This window comes from Colletotrichum phormii, assembly GCF_030913505.1.
Source record: "Colletotrichum phormii strain CBS 102054 chromosome Unknown BDP81scaffold_13, whole genome shotgun sequence".
Lineage (NCBI taxonomy): Eukaryota > Fungi > Ascomycota > Sordariomycetes > Glomerellales > Glomerellaceae > Colletotrichum > Colletotrichum phormii.
Window position 1 is genome coordinate 163,886 of NW_026851455.1, and position 22,982 is coordinate 186,867.

Genomic DNA, 22,982 nt, shown 5'->3' on the forward strand with positions numbered 1-22,982 from the left:
TTGAGTCCCCCATGCGATAACATAGGCTGGGCACATAGCCAAGCTGGCAGGTGTGCTAGTTACCGCTTTCGCCTGTATCTGAGATCCAGCCCTTCACAGCAAGAGATTTTGTTACCCATTTCTTCTCAGTCTCACTTGGAGACGGGATACACAGCCTGGTGAAGGATCTCTCAGAGACGGGATTGTCTTAAATTAGGTCCGATACTGAGCTAGGTCATTAGAGAGAGCTGAACCTTTGAACACATCACAGCGAGCGAGATCATAAGTCTGCCAAATGAGAGCAGGGCCGAAAGTGAGCCATCTGAAGAGGTTGGCCAGTTTCATTCAATTGAGGATGCCCGAGGCTGTCGAGTTTCGGCTTCAAAGAAATCTCAAAGTTCAACATTAGACCTCTTGAGAAGAAGCTACAGTACATCTACCATTTTCGAATGATAAACCCACATATAGGACAAATCCAAAGAAAAAGACCAGCAAGATGGAGGGCGAGACATAGTAAGATCCGATAGCGTAATCGAGCGGAGTAAAACAAAGAAACTCAACAGCAGACGCGAGTAAGTAACAAAAGAATAGTAAGATAATGAAGCAAGCAGCGAAAGTCCATCTCCTTAGTTCAGACTTTTTGATTCTAGGTTCCAGTTCGAAGCCCATCAGGTAGATGAGATGGAGTAGAAGGGATTGATACAACACGTACCATGAGCCAAGACTATACAATGCCGTGAGTACCCCACCGAAAGCAAAATAATAAGGGTCGTAAAAGTAAAAATAAAACAAATGCGCCACAAACGCAAGGTTGAAACTAGCAGTGTGTAGAAGCCGATTTCAGATGCGACTTCGGTCGCAGACTCCGCGCCAATTCTTTGAGTTCCTCAACTCTTAGGGGTCCAAGATCAGTCATAGAGTTTTCGGGTAAAGTAGAGGTGCCCCTTCTTGACCCAGACGGCGAGGATGGTAGAAAATTCGTAGGAACGTCTTGATGCAGCGAATATGATTCTTCTGCGCCTATTTGTACCAAATCCGACGATAGCCGTGTTAGTCAATGCCAGATATGAATGATATGGACATGAAAGACTTTGAAAAACCTACCAATATTGTAAAATGCTTCCACAACGAATATGATCGGACTTGCGAACAGGATTACGGCTGTCAATTGCCCAAAGTCCCAAGTGTCCTGTACGGTTTCCCCGGCCGGCTCGGCAAGTATTCGAAAGCCAAAAAGATGAGCGAGTCCCCAAAGAGCTGTAAAGACAAGCCAAAAGAACTACAGATATCACAGAATGCGTAGGTCTTTGCCTCAGCAGGGTCTGGCTCTTATAGCTGATTCAACAACTTCAGCATGTGGAAGATGTCATAATGGCACGGACTAGCAATGACTTCGAGTGAAGAGAAGATTGAGCATGTCTCTATATCTAATCTACCAAAGGACGGCAGAAGATAGTAACGAAATCGTACAGAAGCCTGAAAAGTCTTCCTGGTCGCATCCTGTGATAGGTCCTCTTTTTCATGAGGCATAAGTGACAGGACATGTGTTCCGATGTTAGGACTTCCAATCATGTGCACGCCTTACTTAGCACGACTAAATTTATACCTCATAACACGGCAGAAAGCATTCATTGGCTTTTTTTAAGAAATTATTAAGTGATTAACTAAAACATCTAATATAAAATAAATAATTAACCCCCTTCTTTAGACTAGAACTGTCCTCATTACTATTTTATAACGTTCGACGTTTGTTTCTTAGAGAATATACATTAAAAACCAGCTAGAAAGAGTAGCGATAGTAGTGGTAATAGTGATGGAGGCAGTGATGGAGACAGTGAAAGAGATGGAATAGAAACTCGGGATGCGTCGAGCGGCAGGGCATTCATTTTGTTATACGCTCTTGTATAGCATCATGGTACATGGCCGTGTGTGGCGTGCTTTGCATGCTTGCAGTTAGAATATGGGACAATTGTTTACTAGCATGAATGCGTATCGTTTTCATGTGTCAACTCTTTTCTTCTTCCCTTCGCTAGCTAAGTACATGATAATACCACAATTGGGCCTGTTCGATCTTGATGGAAGAAGAATCCGGTCTCTTACTGTCATCATCGTTATCTTCAGAGCCATCGACGAGGAGGACTTGATGCTTGGTCCGCAGATTGCGAGGCGCTGGTCACTTGCGTGTTTTGATCTGTCGGTGGCGCTTGAGTCTGCGTGGCTGATAGTAAAAGTCGCTTTCTTCGTTGTCTTCGGTCTCGCACATTTGCGGTCCGGCAAGATGGGCGTTCATGTACTCAATCAAGTCGTCAGTCAGGTCAGGGTATTCGGGCTTGTATTTTTCCCAGTCAATGCCTTGACAGCGCGCCTTGTCGACACGAGACTTGGAAGGCTTCGAGCCCAACGTCGAGCTTGAATGAACTGGATCCGGCAGCGAGTCAACGTCGATGGGTGACGACTGAGAGGTCCCTGGGAGCGAGGTTGGCTTGAAACCCATGTCGACTGAAGCCGAGTCTCTGCCAAGGAATGGTGACTTGTGGTCGTTGCCAAGGTAAGATGGATTGGAGTTCATGGCAAACGGTACAATGCCACGGTTAAACGGTGTCATCGTGTCCTTGTATGGTAGTCTGAGATGGACAAGCATTAGTGGTGGTTTTGTTGGAAGAAAATGTATTAGAATTTGCTTACCCTTGTGTTGATTCCATGCCAGCAGGGATGGGCAATTTCCCCGAAGGGTGACGCGCGAGTGCTTGCTTCATCGCTCTAGTCAACGGCTGCGGGACTATGATATTGTTGTCTGGTCCCTTGTTGATTGAGATGGCACTGGGAAGGGGATGTTGGGCATCACAGTCCTCGATCACGATGGAATCGTTGCCGAGCTTGGTGGGGAGGGGTATCAACTCTTCTTCAAGGAGGGAGTCATCGAGAATGATGGGACGAGTCATAGATCCAAGAGATCCCTCGATGCATTGTCGCTTGACTCGTCGCTCATTGAGTTCGCCTGGTGTTTGGTCAATGGATGACGAGCAGGAGGAGCACCACAGGTTGATGAACTCACGTTTGATAGAAGACGCCATCTTGAGACATTCGTTCGTAGATGGTCCGCGAGGGATGGCGAGAGGAGATCTGTCCGGATTAGGTCGAGGAAGAGAAGTTGTAGAGAGAGACCCGATAGACGTTCACAGATGACGTGGGAAGAGGAGGGCCTTCTTCACAAAGTCAAACGTGAGTGACGAGGAGAAGCGAGAAACGTCTGCAGGGGACGTGGCGGGAGGAGAGAGAGATGGCCTTCGTCAAAGTAAGACCTGGGCGAGGAGAAGAAGCGAAAGAAGTCCACAGAAGACGTGGGAAGAGGTGGCGGGAGAGGAGAGGTCATCTGATTGTCTTCTGGCAGCTGCTTAAAGTCAGAACAGGAAAGAAGAAGGTGGTTGCTGTGCTTGGTTCCTTACCGCATCGATGGTGTTATCAGGGACGTACTCATGTACTCTGCCAGAACAGCAGATACGAGCAGGAACCCCATGGTACGTAGACATTCGGACAGAAGACTCGGGAAAGAGCAAGAGATCCAGATTCCAGCTGAATCCCCTTGGCCGTCTTCCTCTCCTTCATAAGGTAGGTAGATACTTAGGTACTGTGGCAGATGATGAGTATCGCTTGTCACCAATGGGAAGGAAGATTCGGTTGTACTCACATTAGGTAGGTAGTTTCGTAGGTAAGAGATATCACTCGTGCCAGGTTGCCCAACCCCTCTGTCCACGGCGGTGAGCGCGTCGCGTGGCATGGGACCCATCATCTCGCGATCGTCAGATGGGGTGGAAGGGGAAAGTTCAAATATTTCGATGACTGGTGGTGCCCAGGACGTTGACGTGTCCTACTCGACAGGCGAAAAAGATCAATGTTGCTCTGCTGGAAGTAAACCGCGTTGAGTTGCTTGAGGAACATGGAAGACGTGTCAATGACTCCAATGTATCAAAGGGGATATTCCATAGCTGTTGGGAAGTTGAACTAAAATGAGTTTTGATAATAATGCCTTGGAGGGCCGGGCCGCCTGGCGACGAAGTGAGATGGTGAGAGGTAGGTAGGTGGGAAAGAAAGGGAAAGGTAGAAGAAGGAAAGATGGAAGGTCGTGAGATCGGCTGAGAGAAGGAAGGCATCAGGCCAAGCCAGAGTGCCCGGTCAGGGCAGAAGTGGAGCCGAGCACCTACCTTAGGCAGACGGGAGGTAGGTACGAGTGCGCGTTCTTCCGATCTGCCTGATAATTAATCCGAAGGGCGTATTGGCGGGAAGGAGAGAGAGAGAGCCTTGGAGGCAGGACATGGGGCGATTGACGGAGGAAGGCGCGAAGAGCTCAGGCAGGAGCCAAGGACCAAAAGAACCCTGCTGAGACGGCAAGGAGATTGAGACTAATGGCGACTTGATAATGCCAGACAAGATAGATCATGTATTCAGGCCTCATATTCATCTAAGCATCTTTCACTAGGTAGCCTTCCCAGCGTCGGGCCATTAATAAGAAATCGAGGCATGAGGTAGGGAACCATTAGCATTAGTGGTGCATGTGTACCATGTTCATTTATCATCTGTTCGCTTCCTCGCTTCGTAAAGTACATTATAATCTCATGCAATCACGACTCGCTAGCCTTCCGCTGCTTCTCCCGAAACGAATTGATGGACGAGCTGATACTAGCCTTGGACGAAGAGTGCCTCAACGACCTCTCCGCCACAGACTCGGCACCGGAACCGCTATCCCCACGACTGATACTTCCCTCCCTCGCCAACGGCGACGAAATATCAGGCGTGACAGACCTCGACTCAATGTTGGGACGCTTCGCCTTCGTCAACGTCTTCTTCCTCCGCTTCTCCGACGCATTGGACCCGGTGCTAGCCTTCCTACTAACAGTACCATCACCGTCATCACTCGTCGCGGCCACAGATGGTGCGAGGCTGCGATTCGAGCTCGTCGAGCTGCGGCGATGCGCGCTGGTAGTGCTACTACGGCGTCGGTGCTCGCGCTCAATGGCGGCGGCGCGGGGGTGCATCGTCGTCTTCTCGGGCGACTGCTGGCGCGCGGGCGGCGGGCCGGCCTTGTCGATGCGGTGCCATGGCAGCCACCAGAACATGCCCCATCGCTGCTTGGCCACCTGGCGGTCGCGTGCTGCGAGCTTCTTCTGGATGAGGGCGCGGCGCTCGTTCTCCTTTTCCCAGTATTCGGTGCGGTAGATTTCCCAGTTTTCTCTAAATGTAGGCGTGAACGGCTTCGCGAGCAGGAGAAGCTTAACATAGTCTCCGCCCGGTGCGAGATCCTCCTCGTGGCCTCCTTTTTCTTCGTCTTCGAGCAGGACCGGTAGCGTTGGGTGGCTGTCCGCGGTGAGGCTCAGCTCCTTTTCGACTTCGCGCAGGATGGATGGTTCGACGTAGCGGTAGGATGAGCTGGCGGTGTGGGAGAACAGTCCGTAGGTCAGGAAGAATCCAATGGTGGAGAGAAACTCGGCCCACCAAGGTCGTCGGATAATAACCAGCTTAGAATTGAAACCTCGAAGGCCTCTGTTGGAGATGGCGAACCAACGGCGTGGCCACCTGATTCCTCGCTCCCATATTCCTGTAGCCCATACCAATATCGCGGTCATGACGCCTCCCATAAAGCAAATCTTCTCGAATGTCTCGACACCCCAGTATACGGAGCCACCAACTCCACGACCATCCTCGCGCGGGGCGAAGAAGAGGGCGTAACCGAAACCGCTGATCCATGCGGTCAGCAAGGTGAAGAAGAATGTATGATGGCGGCGGCGCGCGCGAAGCTCCAGGTACTGCGCGCGAAGGGAGGCCTCGAGGATGAGGAGGTTCAGGTAGATCATGGACGGGGAGCTCGGCGTATGGATCAACGGGTCGCCTTGCTTGCCAGAGTCCGGGACGACGCCGGTGGTGCCGACGGCGGCCTTGGGCTCCTTGCCCGGAGGCGGGGCGCCCTTGACGAGCGAGTCAAGCTCGTCGGCCATGGTTGCGGTAAGGAGACCTGTCGTCGCTCGGAGGGGGGTTAAAGCTTTTCGGCGGTGATGTGGCGGTCAGGTCGCTTCGGGACGGGGAATTGAGAATTGGAGGGGGCCTCGGCAGCCGCAGTTAGCAGCGGTCTGTAGACATGCGCAATGGTCGGGGGCGGGGAGGATGATGCGAAGCTGCAGGTGGACGGAGCGCAGGTGCAGAAAGGGGTGAGCAACAAGCAAATAAGGCTGCTTTAGCTGCACTGCCCTTTGGGAATGGGAGCTTCTGCGTGTGTGCGTTCTGCTGGTGTTCGAGAAGCAAGGGCGGAACTGGAATCTGTCGGTGGTCAGATGTCAATCCAGGCCGGCCGGGTTGTGCTTCACCTGGCGGGCTGGGGGTGGAAATTCCGCTCCGTCTGGCGGCAGGTGTGGACAGTGGGACGTCATAGGAAAGAGAGGCGGGGTGGCCCGAGCGCGGGGTGTCGGGACCACGGCGATAAGCGATTGCGATTGCGATAAGGCTTGTTGGGGAGCTGAGCAGTGAGAGCTTTCGACACGTGCAAATCGGTTGAAGACTTTCATTGACGATAAATTGCTTCATATTAAATCAAGCCCTGTCGGCTTGAAGAGCCAAGGCTAGTGAGCTGCTCAGGGATATGCAGGGCCCCTACGGAGTACGGAGCACAAGGTTGCTCGGCTCTGGCTTGTCAGCGAAAAGCTCATTTCCACCGTTTTCCCACACAATTCGCAAAGACCCTGAGTGCATCTTGAGTTGCTTCCCCATCATGTAGGAGACATTGCGAGAAAAGATGTTTTCCTCGTCCATGCTTTGTTTTTGGGCCTCACAGTTGAAACACATTCCACAAGCTAGAGAAGGAAGTTTCGTCCCTTCTTCACTGAACTCAATTACTTGCTTCATGCAGGTCTCATGCAAATATTGATAGCATACGGATGCACCAGATGCTAGAGCCAGTCCAAAGTTGTATGGTCATGATCTGGCCACGAATCCACGATGCTATTTCAGCCCCCATTCAGATTGTTGCCTACATCGAGTAAGCGTCTCGTTGATTGCGTAAGGTCCTGGAGTAAAATTGCCCCGTCAGCTTCAGGCCACAGCCTTTAATGCATCATCTGACTGTGCCATCTACGAATTTCTAAAAGTCAGCCACATGTCCACCGGGAAATCGGAGGCTTGTTTTGTCGCTTACCGCCGACACGGCTCAATGCAACAGCTGCCCCCACTCTTCTACCCGCCAAACTCCGAGTGCTAAGTCCATGAACCGATCCGCATCCCGCTTCTGGGGCGCACGTTGTTTTCCACCTTGTGCCAATTTTTTCTCGCGTTCCTCACACAATGACCCCTGCCCTGCCTGCTTATGCCCCTGTCACTCAACTGCTCAACAAGCTTGTCGGTTTTTTACGGAGCCGTTGACATTCCGGCCGGGGCACCTGGCTTGTCTGAGTCTCTCATCGAACCCTCCCCCGCCACCTTTTGCAGCTTGACGGCTTGCCCACCACCCCCAAAGTTCCAATCCGCGCCCACCGTCATCTTTTGTCCACCCCTCTGCCACATCTCCGCGTCACCACTGTCTGCACAACGGTGTCTCCGTCTCTTTTTTTTTTTTTGTTACTGCACCTGCCTAGACTTGGGAAGGATTGCTAACCCGGCGTTTACTGGATCTATCTATCCCGCTCCGTACAGATTACAGCCCCGGTCCGCATTCTTTGCTGACTGATGAGTCGTCGCAAGTTTCAGAACATCCGCGCTCCGGACACACACCTCCGCCGCCCGCGGCCACACTGAACTGACGCCTGACGCTACCCGTACTTTATTTTGCGTCTTTTGTATATAGACGGTTGCCCCCGTCGCCACCACCCCCAGCAACACCCGGCATGATACACCAACAAACTGCTTCTTCTGTAGTGAACGGGTCGCGACTCAAACTTGCTTCCTCACTAATTACATCCTCCTCTGCAACCGTCAAATCTCCTGCTCCCAGCATACGGGCCTCTTCTGAAGACTCCGTCCCTCGCCGACCCCACCAAACCATGGCTGCCGCCGCCGCACCCCCCGCCGCTCCCAATGCGACAACTCGTCCCCCGGGAACCTACTTCCCCTTGGGATACAAAGATGCCGTCTATCAATGGGCAAGCAGATCAACAAATTCCCTTAGATCGTAGGGTAACATGGCTAACAAAAACTCCGCAGTGGACAAGTGTAACTCCGCAAATGGCCGAACGCAACGTCCTGTCACACATCCCTTACCTCAAAGAAGCCCGCGAAAGCGCCTCCCTCGACTCGACCAAGCCAGACCCCTTTGGCCAGCGCGTATGGAAGTCCCAAATGGTCGAGCTCTCCGGCAAGAACCGTGCCGTCAACGAATACTCCATCGAGCGCGTCGGCGAGGAGGTCGACAACAACCTCGTCATCGTTCACGGCTACGGCGCCGGCCTCGGCTTCTTCTACAAGAACTTTGAGCCCCTTTCCCGCCCCAAGGGATGGAAGCTCTACGCCCTCGATATGCTCGGCATGGGCAACTCCACGAGACCGCCGTTCAAGGTCACCGCCAAGGACCAGGAGGGCAAGACCGCTGAGGCCGAGGCATGGTTCATCGATGCCCTCGAGGAGTGGCGCAAGAAGCGCAATATTGACAAGTTCACCCTCGTTGGCCACTCCCTCGGCGGATACCTCTCCATCGCCTACGCGCTCAAGTACCCCGGCCACCTCAAGAAGCTCATTCTCGCCTCACCCGTCGGAATCCCCGAGGACCCCTACGCGGTCAACGCAGCCATGCCCGAGCCCGAAGAATCGACGCTCCAAAACGAGTTCACACAGGACCAAAACGAAATCACCAGCAACGGCCAAAACACAGTCGGATCACGAAACAACAAGACCAACGCGCCCAACGCACCCAAGCGTCCCCTCCCAGGCTGGCTCGTCTGGCTCTGGGACGCAAATGTCTCCCCCTTCAGCATCGTCCGCTTCACCGGCCCCCTCGGTCCCCGCTTCGTCTCTGGCTGGACATCCCGCCGCTTCAACCACCTGCCGCAAGAAGAGTCCCAGACGCTCCACGACTATGCCTTCTCCATCTTCCGCCAGCGCGGCAGCGGCGAGTACGCCCTGCCGTACATCCTCGCCCCCGGCGCTTTCGCCCGCAGTCCCATGGTCAACAGGATAGACGGCGTCGGCCGCCAGGTTATTGACAAGAGCACGGGCGAGAAGTTCAAGGAGACGGGCATCCCCATCGTCATGATGTACGGCGAGAGCGACTGGATGGACAAGAAGGGTGGCGTCGCGGCGGCCGAGAAGCTGAAGCAGGCTAGGTTACAGGCGCTGCTGAATGGTACTGAGGAGGAGAAGAGGAGGGAGAACGGCTCGGCAAAGGTTATTGAGGTTTCGAAGGCGGGTCACCACCTTTACCTGGATAACGCCGAAGAGTTCAACGACTACATTCTCAAAGAGATGGAGGATGTCCAGAAGAGCAAGCTATAGAAGGTTTCGCTTGGCGTATATTTCGAGGGGCGCGATTGTTGAAAAGATGGGCAAGCTTCACAGCCTTGCCAGCCAGAGAGGGCTTGTATTTGCGGCGTTTTTGGGGTGTTGCATTGCATGACAACAGATCGAGCCTGAACACGGCCGATGGGAATATCCAGTGGGAGCGTTTGGCTTGGTATAATAGAGTCTGTTCAACCGGCTTATCTAGTTGAAGAATACAATTATATGACAATTTTATTCAAACAAAAACAATTTCGACTTTCATCGTGGTCATCTAGGTACGTTTCTGAGAAGTATGGAATCCTGGCGATGTGTCTTTGTCTTGATAACAACATCTCAAAGAGGGACCGGGATCGGTTCCCGTACTTGATCGGCCCCACATATCCCGGATGTGGCCGGGCATTTGCGCAACGTCGGCCAATGTCAAGCAGGCACAAACTGGAAGAGACGCGAAGAAAAGCACAGTAAAGAAGCATACTCAAGTTCTGGGACGGATATTAGATGCTGATTGTAGGGTTTACAATATGTCTCCAATGAATGCTCATAGTCAGCTCATCAGGTCTTTGCCATGCTCAAAGCTCACAATTAATAACACTGAGCATATGTCACAATATCTCCCAACAACATACCCCTATCTTGAACTTATAAATTTCGTCTCCCGACATATAGAACCCCTGAACAGCTATGAATGAGCCTGTCCAACTCACACGTGATTCAACACCGCCAAAACTGCCAAAATGAGTCTCAAAACCTCCCTCCGGCTCTCACGATCGCCGTGCCGACCCCGTGATCCGCAGCCCCGTCGTCTCAACTTCTCAACTCACGTGTTTACTTAGGCGAGGGTCCAGAATCACTGTTGCGAATTCTTTTATAACTGCGTGATCATTCATCTCATATTGTTTGCTCGCTTAAAGGCGTCAAATGGGCGGCCTCTGAATAGGCGGTCGAACGGTCGAACGACCGACCTCTCCCCTACCCATATAAAATCCCCCCATTCACCCACTCGTCACGATATTTTGCTCGGCATCCTTCACTTCATTCAAGTCGTTCTCATACTTTGATCAAGTCCGTTCTCGTCAGTCACTCACGCCAGCCAAGCCAGTATCTGGATACTCCTTGGCTAGCAAACACCATTCACTTCTTCCTCCGCGGCATCGTGACTCAAATCGTCCAGAGCAAACACCACGATCAGTCATCAGCCCTCAAACTTGCTTCTCAGAACTTCGCAAACCCAAAAGTCTTCAACATTCTCTAGATTCGTCGCAAATACTGCTCAACAACTTCATCATGACCGGCCCCTACAGCCAGTTCCTGGATCTCGACAACACCCGGGATCCATACCTCTTCGAGGACAGCTTCCTCAACGATATGCCTCTCTTCGGCCCCAACGAGTACCAGCAACCATACAACCCTCCTCAGTCTCAGTACCAGTCGCCATACAGCAACAGCTTCCAGCCGCCAGCATACCAGTCTCCGTACAGCAACCCCCCTTACCAGCAACCCATGGCCAACGCCTACATCCAGCCTCCTCCTCCTCAACAGCCCCAGAACGAGGCCATAGGACCACCCTCCAAGCGCCTCCGCTCTCGCGCTCCAAAGCCTATCCAACTCGCTCCCCGCTCAACGACACCCGACGTCGAACCCCCCTACCACCTAACCCTCTTCTCCCCCAACAACCTCCCGGGAACAGTCTCCTCCCTCCTAACAGCCCACCTCCAAGTACCTCTCTACACAACCCTCGAAGAACGCACCCGCCGCGAGACCGAAATCAAACACCTCTTCTCAACCAACACGCACACAACCCTCCCCCCTCCCTCTCCACGCGTAAAGAACCACGACCTCCTCACCTCCACCTCCTCCGCCACCGCCAAAATCTACAAAATCCGCGCCGCCCCCCTCGCACCCGAAATCACCTCTCTGCCCCCTCAACCCGCCCTCGGCAAATTCATCAAAGTCGACGTCTCCCTCGGCCCCGAAGGCTGCCCCCAACGCCAAGAAGCGATGGCCTACAACAACCACCTCGCAGCCGCGCGCCTCCGCAACCTCAAAGACCGCAACAACGTCGCCGCGATGCGCAGCCGGAACCGGCGTGACCGGGCCGCCGTGCTCCGCGCCGAGGAGGCGAGTTTCGCCAAGGCGGAGTGTCGGTACTGGAAGGCCAAGGCTATTGCCGCGGGTGGGGATCCTAGGGGCTGGGAGTATTTGCCGGGTGTTGCCAAGGAGGCTTTGGCGGCGGATTATCGGATTGATGCGTTGGATTTCTTTCAGGATGTCGGGGAGGTGGCGCCTGGGACGCCCAAGGCTGTGCCGGCGAAGAGGAAGCGTTGAAGGGAGAGAGAGAGAGAGTTGCCTGACGAGAAGAAGGATTGGGATGTCATTGCGGTGGGTGCTGTTGGATTATAAATGGACGAGGAATGAGATTGCGTGGGCTGGCTTTTTGAGAGGATTCCTTGTTTATGCTTTGCTCCTTCTGCGAGTTTTGCATTAGCAAGGAGAACGTCCTTTCGGGGCTTTTTGAAAGAGTATTGTATTTGTATAGATACCGCAGGAGTTTGATACCCAGTTCAAGGCGTTACCTGTTTGTTTTCTGCTTAGCTCTCAACTCAATACTACTGCTTCAGACTAATTAGTCTTTACCCGCGGTGATTCCCCAAGAGATAGCAAACCTACTTACAGCTGAGTCTCTTGTTAGGTCTTTGGGCAAGGGCATTCGGACTTCCCGCCTGTTTCGAACGCGAGGCATGTTGAGGAATCTAAGGTAAGCCGACCACTTCCAGTAATATTGCCGTGGGCTTTGTAGCAGAGTGAGAACCAGCTTTCGATGAAACATGTCATGCAAAAGAAGCCTTCCGGTCTCAAGAGGGACTTAAAGACAAATAGGAAGGAGGCCAGGCGTAGGTAGTGCCCAAGGTTGGAAGCGTGTCCGGCTGGGAACAGTTCGTTCGAACCGCCTATCTGGAAACCCCTTGGAAAGAGGAACGCAGATGGAAAGCAGGCTCAAGGGAAGAATCTCACGTTCAAATTCGCAACCGTAGGAGTTCACGCAAATAAAATTAGCTACTAATGATAGCCAGTGGTATCTCTCATCAAACCATTGAAATCTCAGATCATAACCTCCTCTCCGGAACCGTCTGAGAAGAACCCGGCAGGAACAGCAGTCGTGTAATTTCTTCCATCTAAACAAACCAAAGAACTCCGTTCATTACCAAGTCCAGATCCAATTCGAGCAAAGATTATCGCGAATCTTCCCCTTCCCATGATTATCCAACTCGAACTTCGTCAAGCTGCTTTGCAACTTGTTACTTGCAGACCGCCCAAGCTCACTGCTCGTTGACAGAAGGCCGAGACCGCGTCTTGCTCTCAGCCTTCACACTCCCCATCTCCGACCCATGGCCCGTCGAGACACCATAGCAATCCGGGTCAGAAAGACATCCCTTGATGTAATAAAACAGCACAATCGTCATCAGAACCCTAAACCCATCTCGTCAGCAAATCAATCATCAAACACCACAGCACAATCCACAACCAAGGACGCAAGGAAAGACTTACCAGTTCACTGCCCCAACGGCAGCAGCACCAGCCATACTACCCCCATACCTCTTCTCCTCCGTAGTCGGCCCAAAACACGTCCCCTGAACACACGTGTCTCCCAAAAACAACGCCGCAATACTCGCAGACCACGCCCAGCCCGACAGCCAAAACAGGCAATTCGTGCCGTAGCCGATGAGGACGGCGATGCGGAAGTAGAGGTGTGCTGCGAAGTGCTCGACCATCATGGCGCCGCCTAGGATGAGGAGGGTGAAGAGGGACTGATAACGTTGAGTGCGGTCAGTAAAGCGACTTACCTGATTTGTGACATGTCTGGTCGTCGTTGGGCTGAAGGTTGGAGGGTGGAAAGGGGTAGTAGGGAGGGGAAATGGTAAACTTACAACAAAAAGCATGAAGCCAGGCGGGCCGGTATAGCTGCTCGAGTAAGAGCCCAGCAGCGACAAACAGTACGCGCACGCGGCGAGGACGGCGAGCGAGAGGACGAGGACGGCGATGCGGACGATGGAGAAGAAGGTTGGTGTTGGCGGGGCGCTTTTGCCCATGAGGCCTCTGATGTTGTTTGAGCCCGTCATTTTCGTTTTGTGCTTTCTCGGTATCGTAGAATAGTTCCTATTTCTTCCCTAAAACCTTGCTTCTGGCGAAATGACCTGGTGTGTAGCTGTGGGTTCTCACAGATGTGGAATTTAAATGTTCGGGATAGCTTCACTCGTGCAGCTGTTCAAATTGTGAAGGTGTAGGTATTAAACACTCAAAACGTCGAAACCAGCCAAAAACAGACACAAACGAAGGTGAATGATGGTTCATAAACATACAACCAAAAACCAAACACGTAATGCTATCTGCGCGCACGATGGGGGACGTCCGTTTCCCTTATACCCCATCCCTCCTCTTCCAGCAAGCCCACGTAATAAAGGAGGTGTTCAAGCTCCCTCCTTCAAACACGCCCAGTCCGTGGTCTTGCATGACAACGGCCCCAACCATAGGAGATTGTGATCAAGATCCAAACAAACTGCAAGGCCTGCGCCACAATAAAAAGGCACACACACATGGAAAAGCACCCAGCGCAATAACAGCTCTTGGAGAAATCTACCTAAGAGCAGGGAAGGGAAGTCTGATCGCAGTCGGCTGAACGACGCTCGGTCGCGGTCCTCGACCACACGCCTAGGACTCCAGAATGACGGATGATCGACAGACAGAAAACGCACTTAAAAAAAAGAAAGGGATGCATCGATGCATAAACCACCTTCATTCCCAACATGCAGAGGGGCCTCTACCTTTCCTGCAGGATCTAACTGGTTGATTCCTGATTTATGCTCCTTTAATCCCTTCCACAACCCCCCTCCCAGTCATCGCGGCAGTGCAAAAGCCCAGACGCACCACCAACTCAACTTGCACCAAGCTCGTCGATCAATGAACCGGGATTAGAGCCGGGTGCCGGCAGGAGCGATCCAGTGGGGGCAACCAGCTTGGAATCCTATCCTCCTGCGCGTGTGTATTAACGCTCCTCGGAGGCGGCGAGAACGATTGGAGTTCAACAGGTTTACACGAGTTTCAGATAGTCATTAGCCAGAGTTCCTCCTTGTCGCGGGATTCAATGCAAAAAAATGCCCCAGTTGGCCCCTATTCTAAATCGTATCCCCTAAAGCATACGAGAAAAAAAAAAGACATGTTCTTTATTTGGCCCATGTTCTGGCATGTTTCTCCTGTCAAGCGCTGTCAGTCCCAGGAAAGCGAAGAAAAACAAAACATCTTCACATCAGACGAACCTCCCTCCCCTCTCTCCACGAGAGAATCAGGGCAAGGAAAGACGACATGGAACAAGAAACATAGAAGAACAGTGCACCGAAACGAAACGAGACCGCGAATACAAAAGAACGCGCAAGCTATAAAAATATGTCGTTTCCTTCCTGAACAGCGTTTCGACTCATCCTTTCATTCCCATTCATCAATCAATCATTTGATTCATCCATTGATAAGCACCCATCAACGCGTCAAACACCAGACGCTGCACATCTAAGCCGCCTCCTGCCCTACCGCCGTGCCCGCCCAACATCCTCCAAACCTGAAAATCTGCGACGGCTCAGCCCTTGGTCCGAACCTCCTGAAATGTCCCAGCGCCAGCGCACTCGCGACCAGCAGCACGTAAAATCCGAACCCCCTTCCTTCATCACTCGCAGAATCCCTTCACCGCAATCCCTAACCAACAACCTCATTATCCATATCGCCCCTGGAACCAAGTTCCGTCTCTCCTTTTCCCCTCCTTAGTACATGCCAGCCCAATCGATACCCGTAGCTGTGAAATGCGATAACCCCCCACACCTAACCAGTTCGTCTCATTCATCAGACGGGCGTCGTTGATTCCCATGTAACGGAACCAGGATCACGTTGCATTCCTGGCATCCTGATCGCCTTTTCGCCCGAACAGGTGGGAAAAGGGAGTACATCTGCGCCTCTGTGATAACCCGATAAGCATGTACAAGGCAGGGTAGAACTGTTAGTCGCTACGCTCAAAAGGTTAAGCTGGTTGGATTGAATTCACGTCACAGGCTACACCTAGCATCAAGTCACATTCAAAACACAAATGGTTGATACAGATTCTATTGTGGCATCGAGGAACTAGCTTCCATCGTTGTTGCGCCGTTCCCAACTCGTGCATTACTCGTCAATTCATCCGACGATGATGATCATGCGAATACACTCCTCCCAAAGTGTACCCGCAATCTATACTCCCAGGCTTGTATGATGTCAAAAAACGACCAAAGTGAACAAGCAAGATCCCATGCCTGCCTATATCCCATGAACTAGAAATGCATTGTACAGTCTACCCGCTTTTTAAAAGTTTGCAACGGCCACCGCAATCGCTTGCGTCTCAGAGTGTGAGATGGAGACGCTGATGTCTGAAAGGCCGACCTTCTTGGCAGCAGCAGCAGCTTCACCGTGGAGCTATCATCAAATTAGTAAATAGTTTCAACATACTTTGACATGGGGAATAAGCTTACCTTGACAGTCGGGGCGCCTGACTCATCCTTGGCAATCTCAATGTCCTTCAACGGCGCACCGGCACCCTTGCTGGAGACGCCAAGAGACTTGAAGACGGCCTCCTTTGCGCTCCACCGGCCAGCGAACGAGCTTTGAGGGCTGGGCGCGGACTGGCAGTACTTGATCTCACCGGCCGTGAAGTTGCGCTCGATGAACGTCTCGTTTTCAATGTTGATGGCGGAAATGTCCTCAACGTCAACACCGACGTTGCTGTTCTTGTTGGCGACCTTCTTGGCCAGACCCTCCATCATGTCCTGGGTGGCCTTGGCCGCCGTGGAGGTGACAGTCTTCTCAGACGCCTTCATGAAGTTGGAGGGGTAAGAAATGGTAGAGGTCTTCTTGTCCTCGGTGACGCGAGCATCGGGGTTCAGGAGAACCTTGCTGAGCTGCTCGTCGGTGTAAGGAGCGTTGGACTTGGGCACGAAGAGCGTGTTGTTGACCAGGCCCTTGTGGAAGAAGCTGTAAGCCTTCTTCTGGCGAGCGTTGACCTTGGCAGAGTACGCCTCGTACGTCTTCTCGTCAAGTGTAGCGAAGAGGTACTTGGGGTGGACACCGATAGCCTGGGCACCCTTCTGACCGAAACCGAACGAGGTGACGGAGAAAGCCTTGATACCATCGGTCTGGATGGTGCGGCTGGGGTAGACAATCATGTCGAACTGCTCCATGATGGGGTCGACGTTGTCGGCGTTGCGGTTGCCGGGGACCAAACCGGTGTTGAGCACCTGCAAGCAGCCGTTCATCATCCAGGCACCGGCAGCACCCTTGGGGTGACCAGTGAGGTACTTCTGGAAGATACCCATGACAGCATTGCCCGGCTTGCGGCCAAGGTGGCGGAGCTGCTGGCAGATGACGGAAGACTCGTTCTTGTCGTTGGCCTTGGTAGAGGTTCCGTGGAAAGAGGCAACCTCGAGGTCGTCGATGGTGAGACCCCAGGTGGCGAGGGCACCACGAAGGGGAGCAATCTCCGGGTTGTTCTTCCAGAAGTTGTTGCCGAGGCTGCGGAGGACATCCTTCTCCTGGCGCTCAGCCTCCTTCTTGATGTGCTCGGCGCGGTCGTGAGCGTACTCCTTCTCGTTGACCTCCTGGCCCTGAGCCTTGATGGCCTCGACCTCGTCGTAGAGGTACTCGAGCTCAGACTCCTGCCACTGCTTGATCTGCTTCTTGCGAAGCTCGATCTGGCGGCGACGGTAGTTGATGTCGAGCAGAGGCGAGGGGAACTTGCCGGCGTGCTCGCGAGCGGTGGTCAAGACACCCTGGCCAGGAGCGGGAACGGATCGGCCAATCTTGTCGGTGGCAGTGGTAGTCAAAGCCAGGATACCGTGAATGGGCATACCCATGTCAAGGGCGAGCTTGGCGGTCATGATGAGCTGGACACCGCAACCCTGGGACTCCATGAATCCGTTACGGGTGGTGGTGGTGGGACGCGACATCTCGCCGGGGGTACGGCCGTGAGCAATCTCGTCGACAGCATTGCTGGTGGCCTTCATGTTGGCGAACTCGTAAGAGCCCTCTTCACCGAAGTCATCGAAACCACCAACAAAGACGATACGAGCCTTGCCCTCCATGATGGTCTCGTAACCAATGTCGACGGACTCGACAGCAGTGGCGCAAGCACCGACAGGGGTCTTGATAGGGCCGGAGGAAGAGATCAACAACATGTTAACCCAGGCGGCCATGGTGTTGATGAAGGACTCCTGGAGAATGTCGTTCTGGACAGGCTTGTCGAGGTAGCGGTCTCTGTGCATGCCACGGAGAGCGCCAGCACCTCCCATACCGGATCCGATACAGTTGCCCACCTCGGAAACGTGGACGTACTTGTAGAACTCGTAGGGGTCGGTGATACCGGCCGACAGAAGAGTCTCGGCAACGGAGACGAGAACGAAGAGAGTGACGGGGTCGACCTGGGAGACAATGTCCTCGGGAACACCGTATCTCTTGGCGTCCCAGCCGGTGGGGATCTGGCCAGCAACGAGTCTGTCGAAGCGAAGAGCCTTGGGGATCAACAGAGCAGCTCCCTTCTTCATGCGGACGATGTACTCGCCAGACTCGGGGATCTCGAAGATCTCAACCTTGTCGCCGTGCTCACGCTTGAACTCCTCAGCAGTCTCCTTGGACGCCTCGAAGGGCTCGAGGTCCTCCTCGATGACAACCTCGTGAAGAAGCTGCTTCTGCTCGGGGTCGTAACCACCGAAGAGCTCAGGCTCAATCAGACGGATACCCGAGTGCTCGAGGATGAACTTCTCGTACTTCTGCTTAATGTCCTTGTCATCGACGGGCTCGCCAGTCTTGGAGTCGACCCAGCCAGAGTAAGGAGCAGGCTTGCCCTTGATGGGACCGTTGTGGTTCTTGATCAGACCCATGATCCAGGCCATCTCAACGCAACCCTCTAGAGAGAACTCGCCGTGAGCCTCCATCTCCCAACGGGTACGGGAGTTACCCCAAGGACCGACCTCAGCGAAACCGGTAACGACGACGACCTTCTCCAAGTCGACCATGCCCTTGAGGCGGTCGTTGAGGGGAGCAATCTCCTCCTCCCAGTCGGGAAGAGTGGGGAAGTCAAACTTGAGGTTGGCACGGGGCTCAACAAGGGTCTTCTTGTAGAGAGCCTCCGAGTTGGGGCCGTTGACAACCTTGTTCTCAATGGCAGTCTCCTTGGTGACAGCGCGGCGGACCTCGCTAGTCTCCATGATGTCCTTGCGGAGCTTAGTCATGGTCTGGTTGAGGTCGGGGATGAACTGAAGACCACCGTTGAGGTCGGCGAAGACGGGCTCGCTCTGGCAGAGGTCGACAACAGCAGGGGACATAAGACCCAAGAGGTTGAAGGCCATCTCCTGCTGAGAGAAGGTGCGAACGCCGAAAGCCTCGACGCCCTCGGCGACAACGTTGTTGCCGCTCATGAGACCAGTACCACGGGTCCAGCCAATGACGGCACCGCAGATGGTGAGGTACTGACCCCAGTCCTCAGAGTGCCATCTGTTGAACAGAGTCTCCAGGGCAAGCTTGGACTCGGAGTAGAGACCATCGTTACCGAAGGTACCGTGGTTGGGGGACAGAGGCAGGACGACCTGGGCGGGGCGGGTCTCGAAACCACGCTCAGCCTTCTGGGTCTTGACGCTTCCGAGAATGCGGAGCAAGTTGGTCAACATAATGCGGTGAGCCAACTCGGAGCGAGAGTCGATCTGGTCGATCTGGCGTCCGTTCTCAGGAATGGCAGCGAAGGGGACGATGAAGTCCAGATCCCAGCCGAGGCCGTTCTTGGGGTCGTAGATGTAGTCAATGAGAGCCTCGCAGTCCTGCTTGCTACCCTGGTTGAAGGGAACAACAACAAGCTGGGAGCCGCGAGCACCGAAACGGGTGTACATGGACTGGTAGTACTCGGTGACCTCGCGAGAGAATCTGCTGGTGGTGACGACAACCTTGGCACCACCGCTAATGAGACCCTGAAGGACCTCAGCACCGATGGAACCGGCTCCGGCACCAGTCATGAGGGCGTGCTTGCCAGCGAAGGTGACACCATCCTTAGCAGCCTCCTCAAGAGACTGCAAGTAGTATCCGGTGAGCTTCTTGCTGTAGTCCCAGCCGTGAAGGCTCTTGCGCTTGAGGTGCAAGAAGGGAATGGTCTCGACCTTGCCGGGCTTGGCCTTCTTGGAGGGGCTGTCCTCGTTGGGGATGATCTGGTTCTCGTTCATCGCGAGAGAACGCAAAACGTCGCCGTAGAGGTTCTTGATCTCGAGCTGCGAAGTCTTGGACATCTTGTGCTGCTCCTTGATGAGCTTGTAGATGCGGCGCAGGTCGTTCTGGACCTTGGTGCGGTTGCCGTACTCGGAGATCTTGCCGCCCTCAGCCATCTGCTGGACGTAGTGCTCCAACTTGCGGCAGCTGGCGCGGGGGACTTCCTCGTAGTTGAGGTTGCCACGAGCGTCGACAGTGGTCTGGGGACCAGTGGGGACGGCAACGTCCTTGTAGACGGGGTTGGCGTTGAGGACCTCCTTGCAGTTCTCAATGAGCTGCTCGCCAAGCTCCTTGGCGAGCTTGTAGGTCTCTCCGCGCTCCGCAGGGCAGTTATCAATGTGGTATTGCATGAACTCGACGAGGGTGGGGTTGGAGCGGTTCATGATGCGGATGCACTGACTGACAATCTCACGGTCGACAGCCTTGAGGCGGCCGAAAATGATGTCGTAGTACATATGGAGGGCATCCTGGCGCGCCCAGTTCCAGGATGAATCGTAGGAGCGAGCCTTGAGGGAGCTGAAGACGGGCTGGATGCCGGCGGCGTAGAAGTCGCCGTGCTCGGCAGTCCAGAGGTCGAGCTGGGACTGGAGAACCTTCTCGGACTCCTGAGAGTTGAGGTAGGCCTTGTCGCCGGCACGGAGGTCCAGCTTGAGGTATCTCGCGAGGAGCTCAAGCTGCTGCTTGAACAGGGCGCGCTGGTCCTTGGTGAGGGCATCGATGGCTGCGGGGTCCATCATCATGCCACCACCGGAGCCACCGGCCGCAGCGCCAGCCTGAGGGGTGGTCAAGCTAATGCCAGCGGTGGCAGCGTACTTCTGGGTGACGTCGTCAAGGAAGGCCTTGGCATCCGCCTCGGAGCCCAGACGAGCAGCGGGCTCCATGGTCAGAGCGAGCAGGAGAGTGCCATCCTGTCTTCCGGAAGCCAAGCCCCATCTTGTCTCGAGGTATTTTCTCGCGGCTGTGATGTTGAAGCCACCAGGCATCTTGGAGGAGATCAGGCGGGCAATGAGAGCCTGAGATTGTTTGCCGAGCTGGCCGTCGAAAGTGGCCTGCATGGATGAACCGAGCTCGTCGAGAGGAACATCTTCGGGCTTCTCTGGTGTTGATCCGAATTCCTTGCCGAGGTCACCAAGGATTTCGTTCTGAAGGGTGGATTTGCCTGTAAAAATAGGGGATCAGCAGGTTGCTACAATTGGTAGTGGGGAGTTGAAAAATTTCGCTACTCACCGCCAACAAGGTCTTTGATGGCCTTGCTCAAGGGAACCTCAGCCAAGGGCTTCTTGAGCTTCTGAGCAATAAGAGCTCGCAGAATGTCGATTGCCTGGACGGGGGCATCGGCAACCTGAGCGGCAGGGCCGGCGCTGGGGGCAGGAGCCGCAGCAGCGGGAGCCGCAGCAGCCGCAGGGGCGGAGGAAGAAGCAGCGGCCGGCGCGCTTGATGAAGCGGCAGCAGGCTCTGGCTCCTCCTCGATGGGGTCGGCCTCGTAGTAGATTTCCTTTGCGTCCTTGTTGTAGCAGAGGATTTGACGCTGGACTGACTTGGCGGCATCGTAGGCTTCGTACTTTGAGGCGAGAGTGCGCTTGGCCATCACACCGAGAGTATCAGCGGGACCGATTTCGACCACCCTCTCGGCGGTCTTCTCGGCGAGGAAAACATCTTGGGTCTCAATCCACCGCACGGGCGAGGCGAATTGGTAGGCAAGCAGCTCCACAAGGAGAGTGTGGGCAAGCTCTTGCTCAACTTCGGGACGCATTATGAACAGCTGGGAGGAGCTGGAAAGCTCAATGACACGGAGCTGGGAGGAAAACCGAGAAATTGAGGGTATCTAAAAAGTCGTCGTCGAAGTTTTGACGATTAGGAGGGGAATTTGCTGTCCGTGGGAGGCCGTGGGAGAGTCGGAATCCTGGGACAGTGTGTTTTTGGCGTTGGTGTCTGCGGTGAGGGTATATGTGAAGCAGACGAAGATCGCAAGACTTTTTTTTTCTGGACAGTGGGTGGCTGTTCAAGGGAGAATCAAGTCCGCGCCAGAGAGAGGGAGGGACAAACTGGCGAAGGCGAGCGAGGGAGATGTAGAAGTGGTTTGGGAGGAGGAACACGGATGAAGGGAAGATGGTTGGATATGATGAAAAAAAAAAAGAGAGACAGGTTCAAATGTCGACGGCTCTGGCCCCTCGATATCGGGTCACTGGCACTTGATTGAGTTTCTTGGGGGGCGTCTACTTTGTGAGGAGAGGACACCAACTAGAAAGGGAGGGATGGGATTGGGAACAACAGGTCCCGTCAGGAAAAAAGATGATTGTTGAACCAGGCAAGGGCCCCCACCGGCTCAAGGAAGATGAGCAGAGTGCGTGAGAGGAGAGGGAGGGAGTGTGTATGGGAGGTTTTTCCCAATGTCGAAGTACCTCAGGTGAGGTCAGGTACAAGGTACATGCAAGTTGGTGGTGGTGGTACTTGGGGAGTCCACCGGGGACACTCAAGTGAAAGGTGGATGGATCCTATGAGGTGGACGGACTGATGTCTCGAGACATTCAACTGGCTGTCTCTTTTTTCGTTTTTCCTCTCTTCGTCTTCCAGTTCTGCCTCCCGAGGGGGGGACGTGGGAAAAAGAAAAGGCGGCAGGGCCCTGAGAAAGGTACATACAATCAAGTGGGGCCAACCTGCCTTGCCTCGCGATGGGAGACGTGAACTTCCCGGCACCTCACGCGTTGTCCCCTTCAAGTTTCCATGTTCCCCCCATGCAGGTGGGAAGAAAGCTGCTGGCGTGTAAATTGCCTGGGAGGTGTGTGGTCAGTTTGGTGTGGCTGCTGGGTGCTGGCTTCTTCTTTTCTTGGGGTTTGCTGCTGCAACGCCTGGCCGATACATGAGGTACGTAGTACCCGTAGAAAGCTCCTCAACCATATTCAGACGCTTTCCCCAATCGAGCATGGGATGATCAGGGGGCCTTCCCCACAAAACCATTTCATTGGGGGAATGCAGGGTGGGCACCCGTAGGACGGTGGATCACCATCTTTTTGGGAGGGACGGCAGGGAGGGCAATCCGCAATCCGTCATTGATGTCAAGTTGACGTTGGAGTTGAGGCGTCACCTCCGCAAAAAATAGTTTCGGGTAGGCCATCCATGATCCAGCAAAAATAATTCATAACATCCAACAACATAGAAGCCACGCAAAGCATGAATTCTTTGGGGCCAAGCTTTTCCTCACCATCGGACACTGA

The 22,982-nt window shown here is 53.9% G+C and overlaps 6 protein-coding genes across 6 annotated transcripts; 2 read left to right on the forward strand and 4 right to left on the reverse strand.

The window, feature by feature from the left end:
- Positions 1-2,152: 2,152 nt before the first annotated feature.
- On the reverse strand, positions 2,153-3,053 carry BDP81DRAFT_450786 (uncharacterized protein; the record flags this gene model as incomplete). The annotated part of the gene is made up of 3 exons (XM_060592569.1): positions 2,153-2,603; positions 2,665-2,977; positions 3,035-3,053. 3 exons carry the CDS (start codon positions 3,051-3,053, stop codon positions 2,153-2,155), a joined length of 783 nt encoding a protein of 260 aa, XP_060443629.1.
- A 1,316-nt stretch (positions 3,054-4,369) lies between these two features.
- Positions 4,370-6,315, reverse strand: BDP81DRAFT_430676 (Spo7-like protein-domain-containing protein). Its single transcript, XM_060590633.1, has one exon. It carries the CDS (start codon positions 5,967-5,969, stop codon positions 4,599-4,601), a length of 1,371 nt encoding a protein of 456 aa, XP_060443630.1. The 5' UTR covers positions 5,970-6,315; the 3' UTR covers positions 4,370-4,598.
- A 1,042-nt stretch (positions 6,316-7,357) lies between these two features.
- BDP81DRAFT_430678 (putative alpha/beta hydrolase) lies at positions 7,358-9,696 on the forward strand. The gene is made up of 2 exons (XM_060590634.1): positions 7,358-8,099; positions 8,161-9,696. The coding sequence occupies exons 1-2, from the start codon at positions 7,845-7,847 to the stop codon at positions 9,442-9,444; spliced, it is 1,539 nt and encodes a 512-aa protein (XP_060443631.1). The 5' UTR covers positions 7,358-7,844; the 3' UTR covers positions 9,445-9,696.
- Positions 9,697-10,734: 1,038 nt separating this feature from the next.
- Positions 10,735-11,775, forward strand: BDP81DRAFT_395499 (uncharacterized protein; the record flags this gene model as incomplete). The annotated part of the gene is made up of 1 exon (XM_060588073.1): positions 10,735-11,775. One exon carries the CDS (start codon positions 10,735-10,737, stop codon positions 11,773-11,775), a length of 1,041 nt encoding a protein of 346 aa, XP_060443632.1.
- A 992-nt stretch (positions 11,776-12,767) lies between these two features.
- Positions 12,768-13,568, reverse strand: BDP81DRAFT_322719 (uncharacterized protein; the record flags this gene model as incomplete). Its single annotated transcript, XM_060584720.1, has 3 exons — positions 12,768-12,918; positions 12,997-13,292; positions 13,377-13,568. The coding sequence occupies 3 exons, from the start codon at positions 13,566-13,568 to the stop codon at positions 12,768-12,770; spliced, it is 639 nt and encodes a 212-aa protein (XP_060443633.1).
- Positions 13,569-15,828: 2,260 nt separating this feature from the next.
- On the reverse strand, positions 15,829-21,520 carry BDP81DRAFT_322589 (uncharacterized protein; the record flags this gene model as incomplete). Its single annotated transcript, XM_060584712.1, has 3 exons — positions 15,829-15,939; positions 15,996-20,926; positions 20,995-21,520. The coding sequence occupies 3 exons, from the start codon at positions 21,518-21,520 to the stop codon at positions 15,829-15,831; spliced, it is 5,568 nt and encodes a 1,855-aa protein (XP_060443634.1).
- Positions 21,521-22,982: the final 1,462 nt, after the last annotated feature.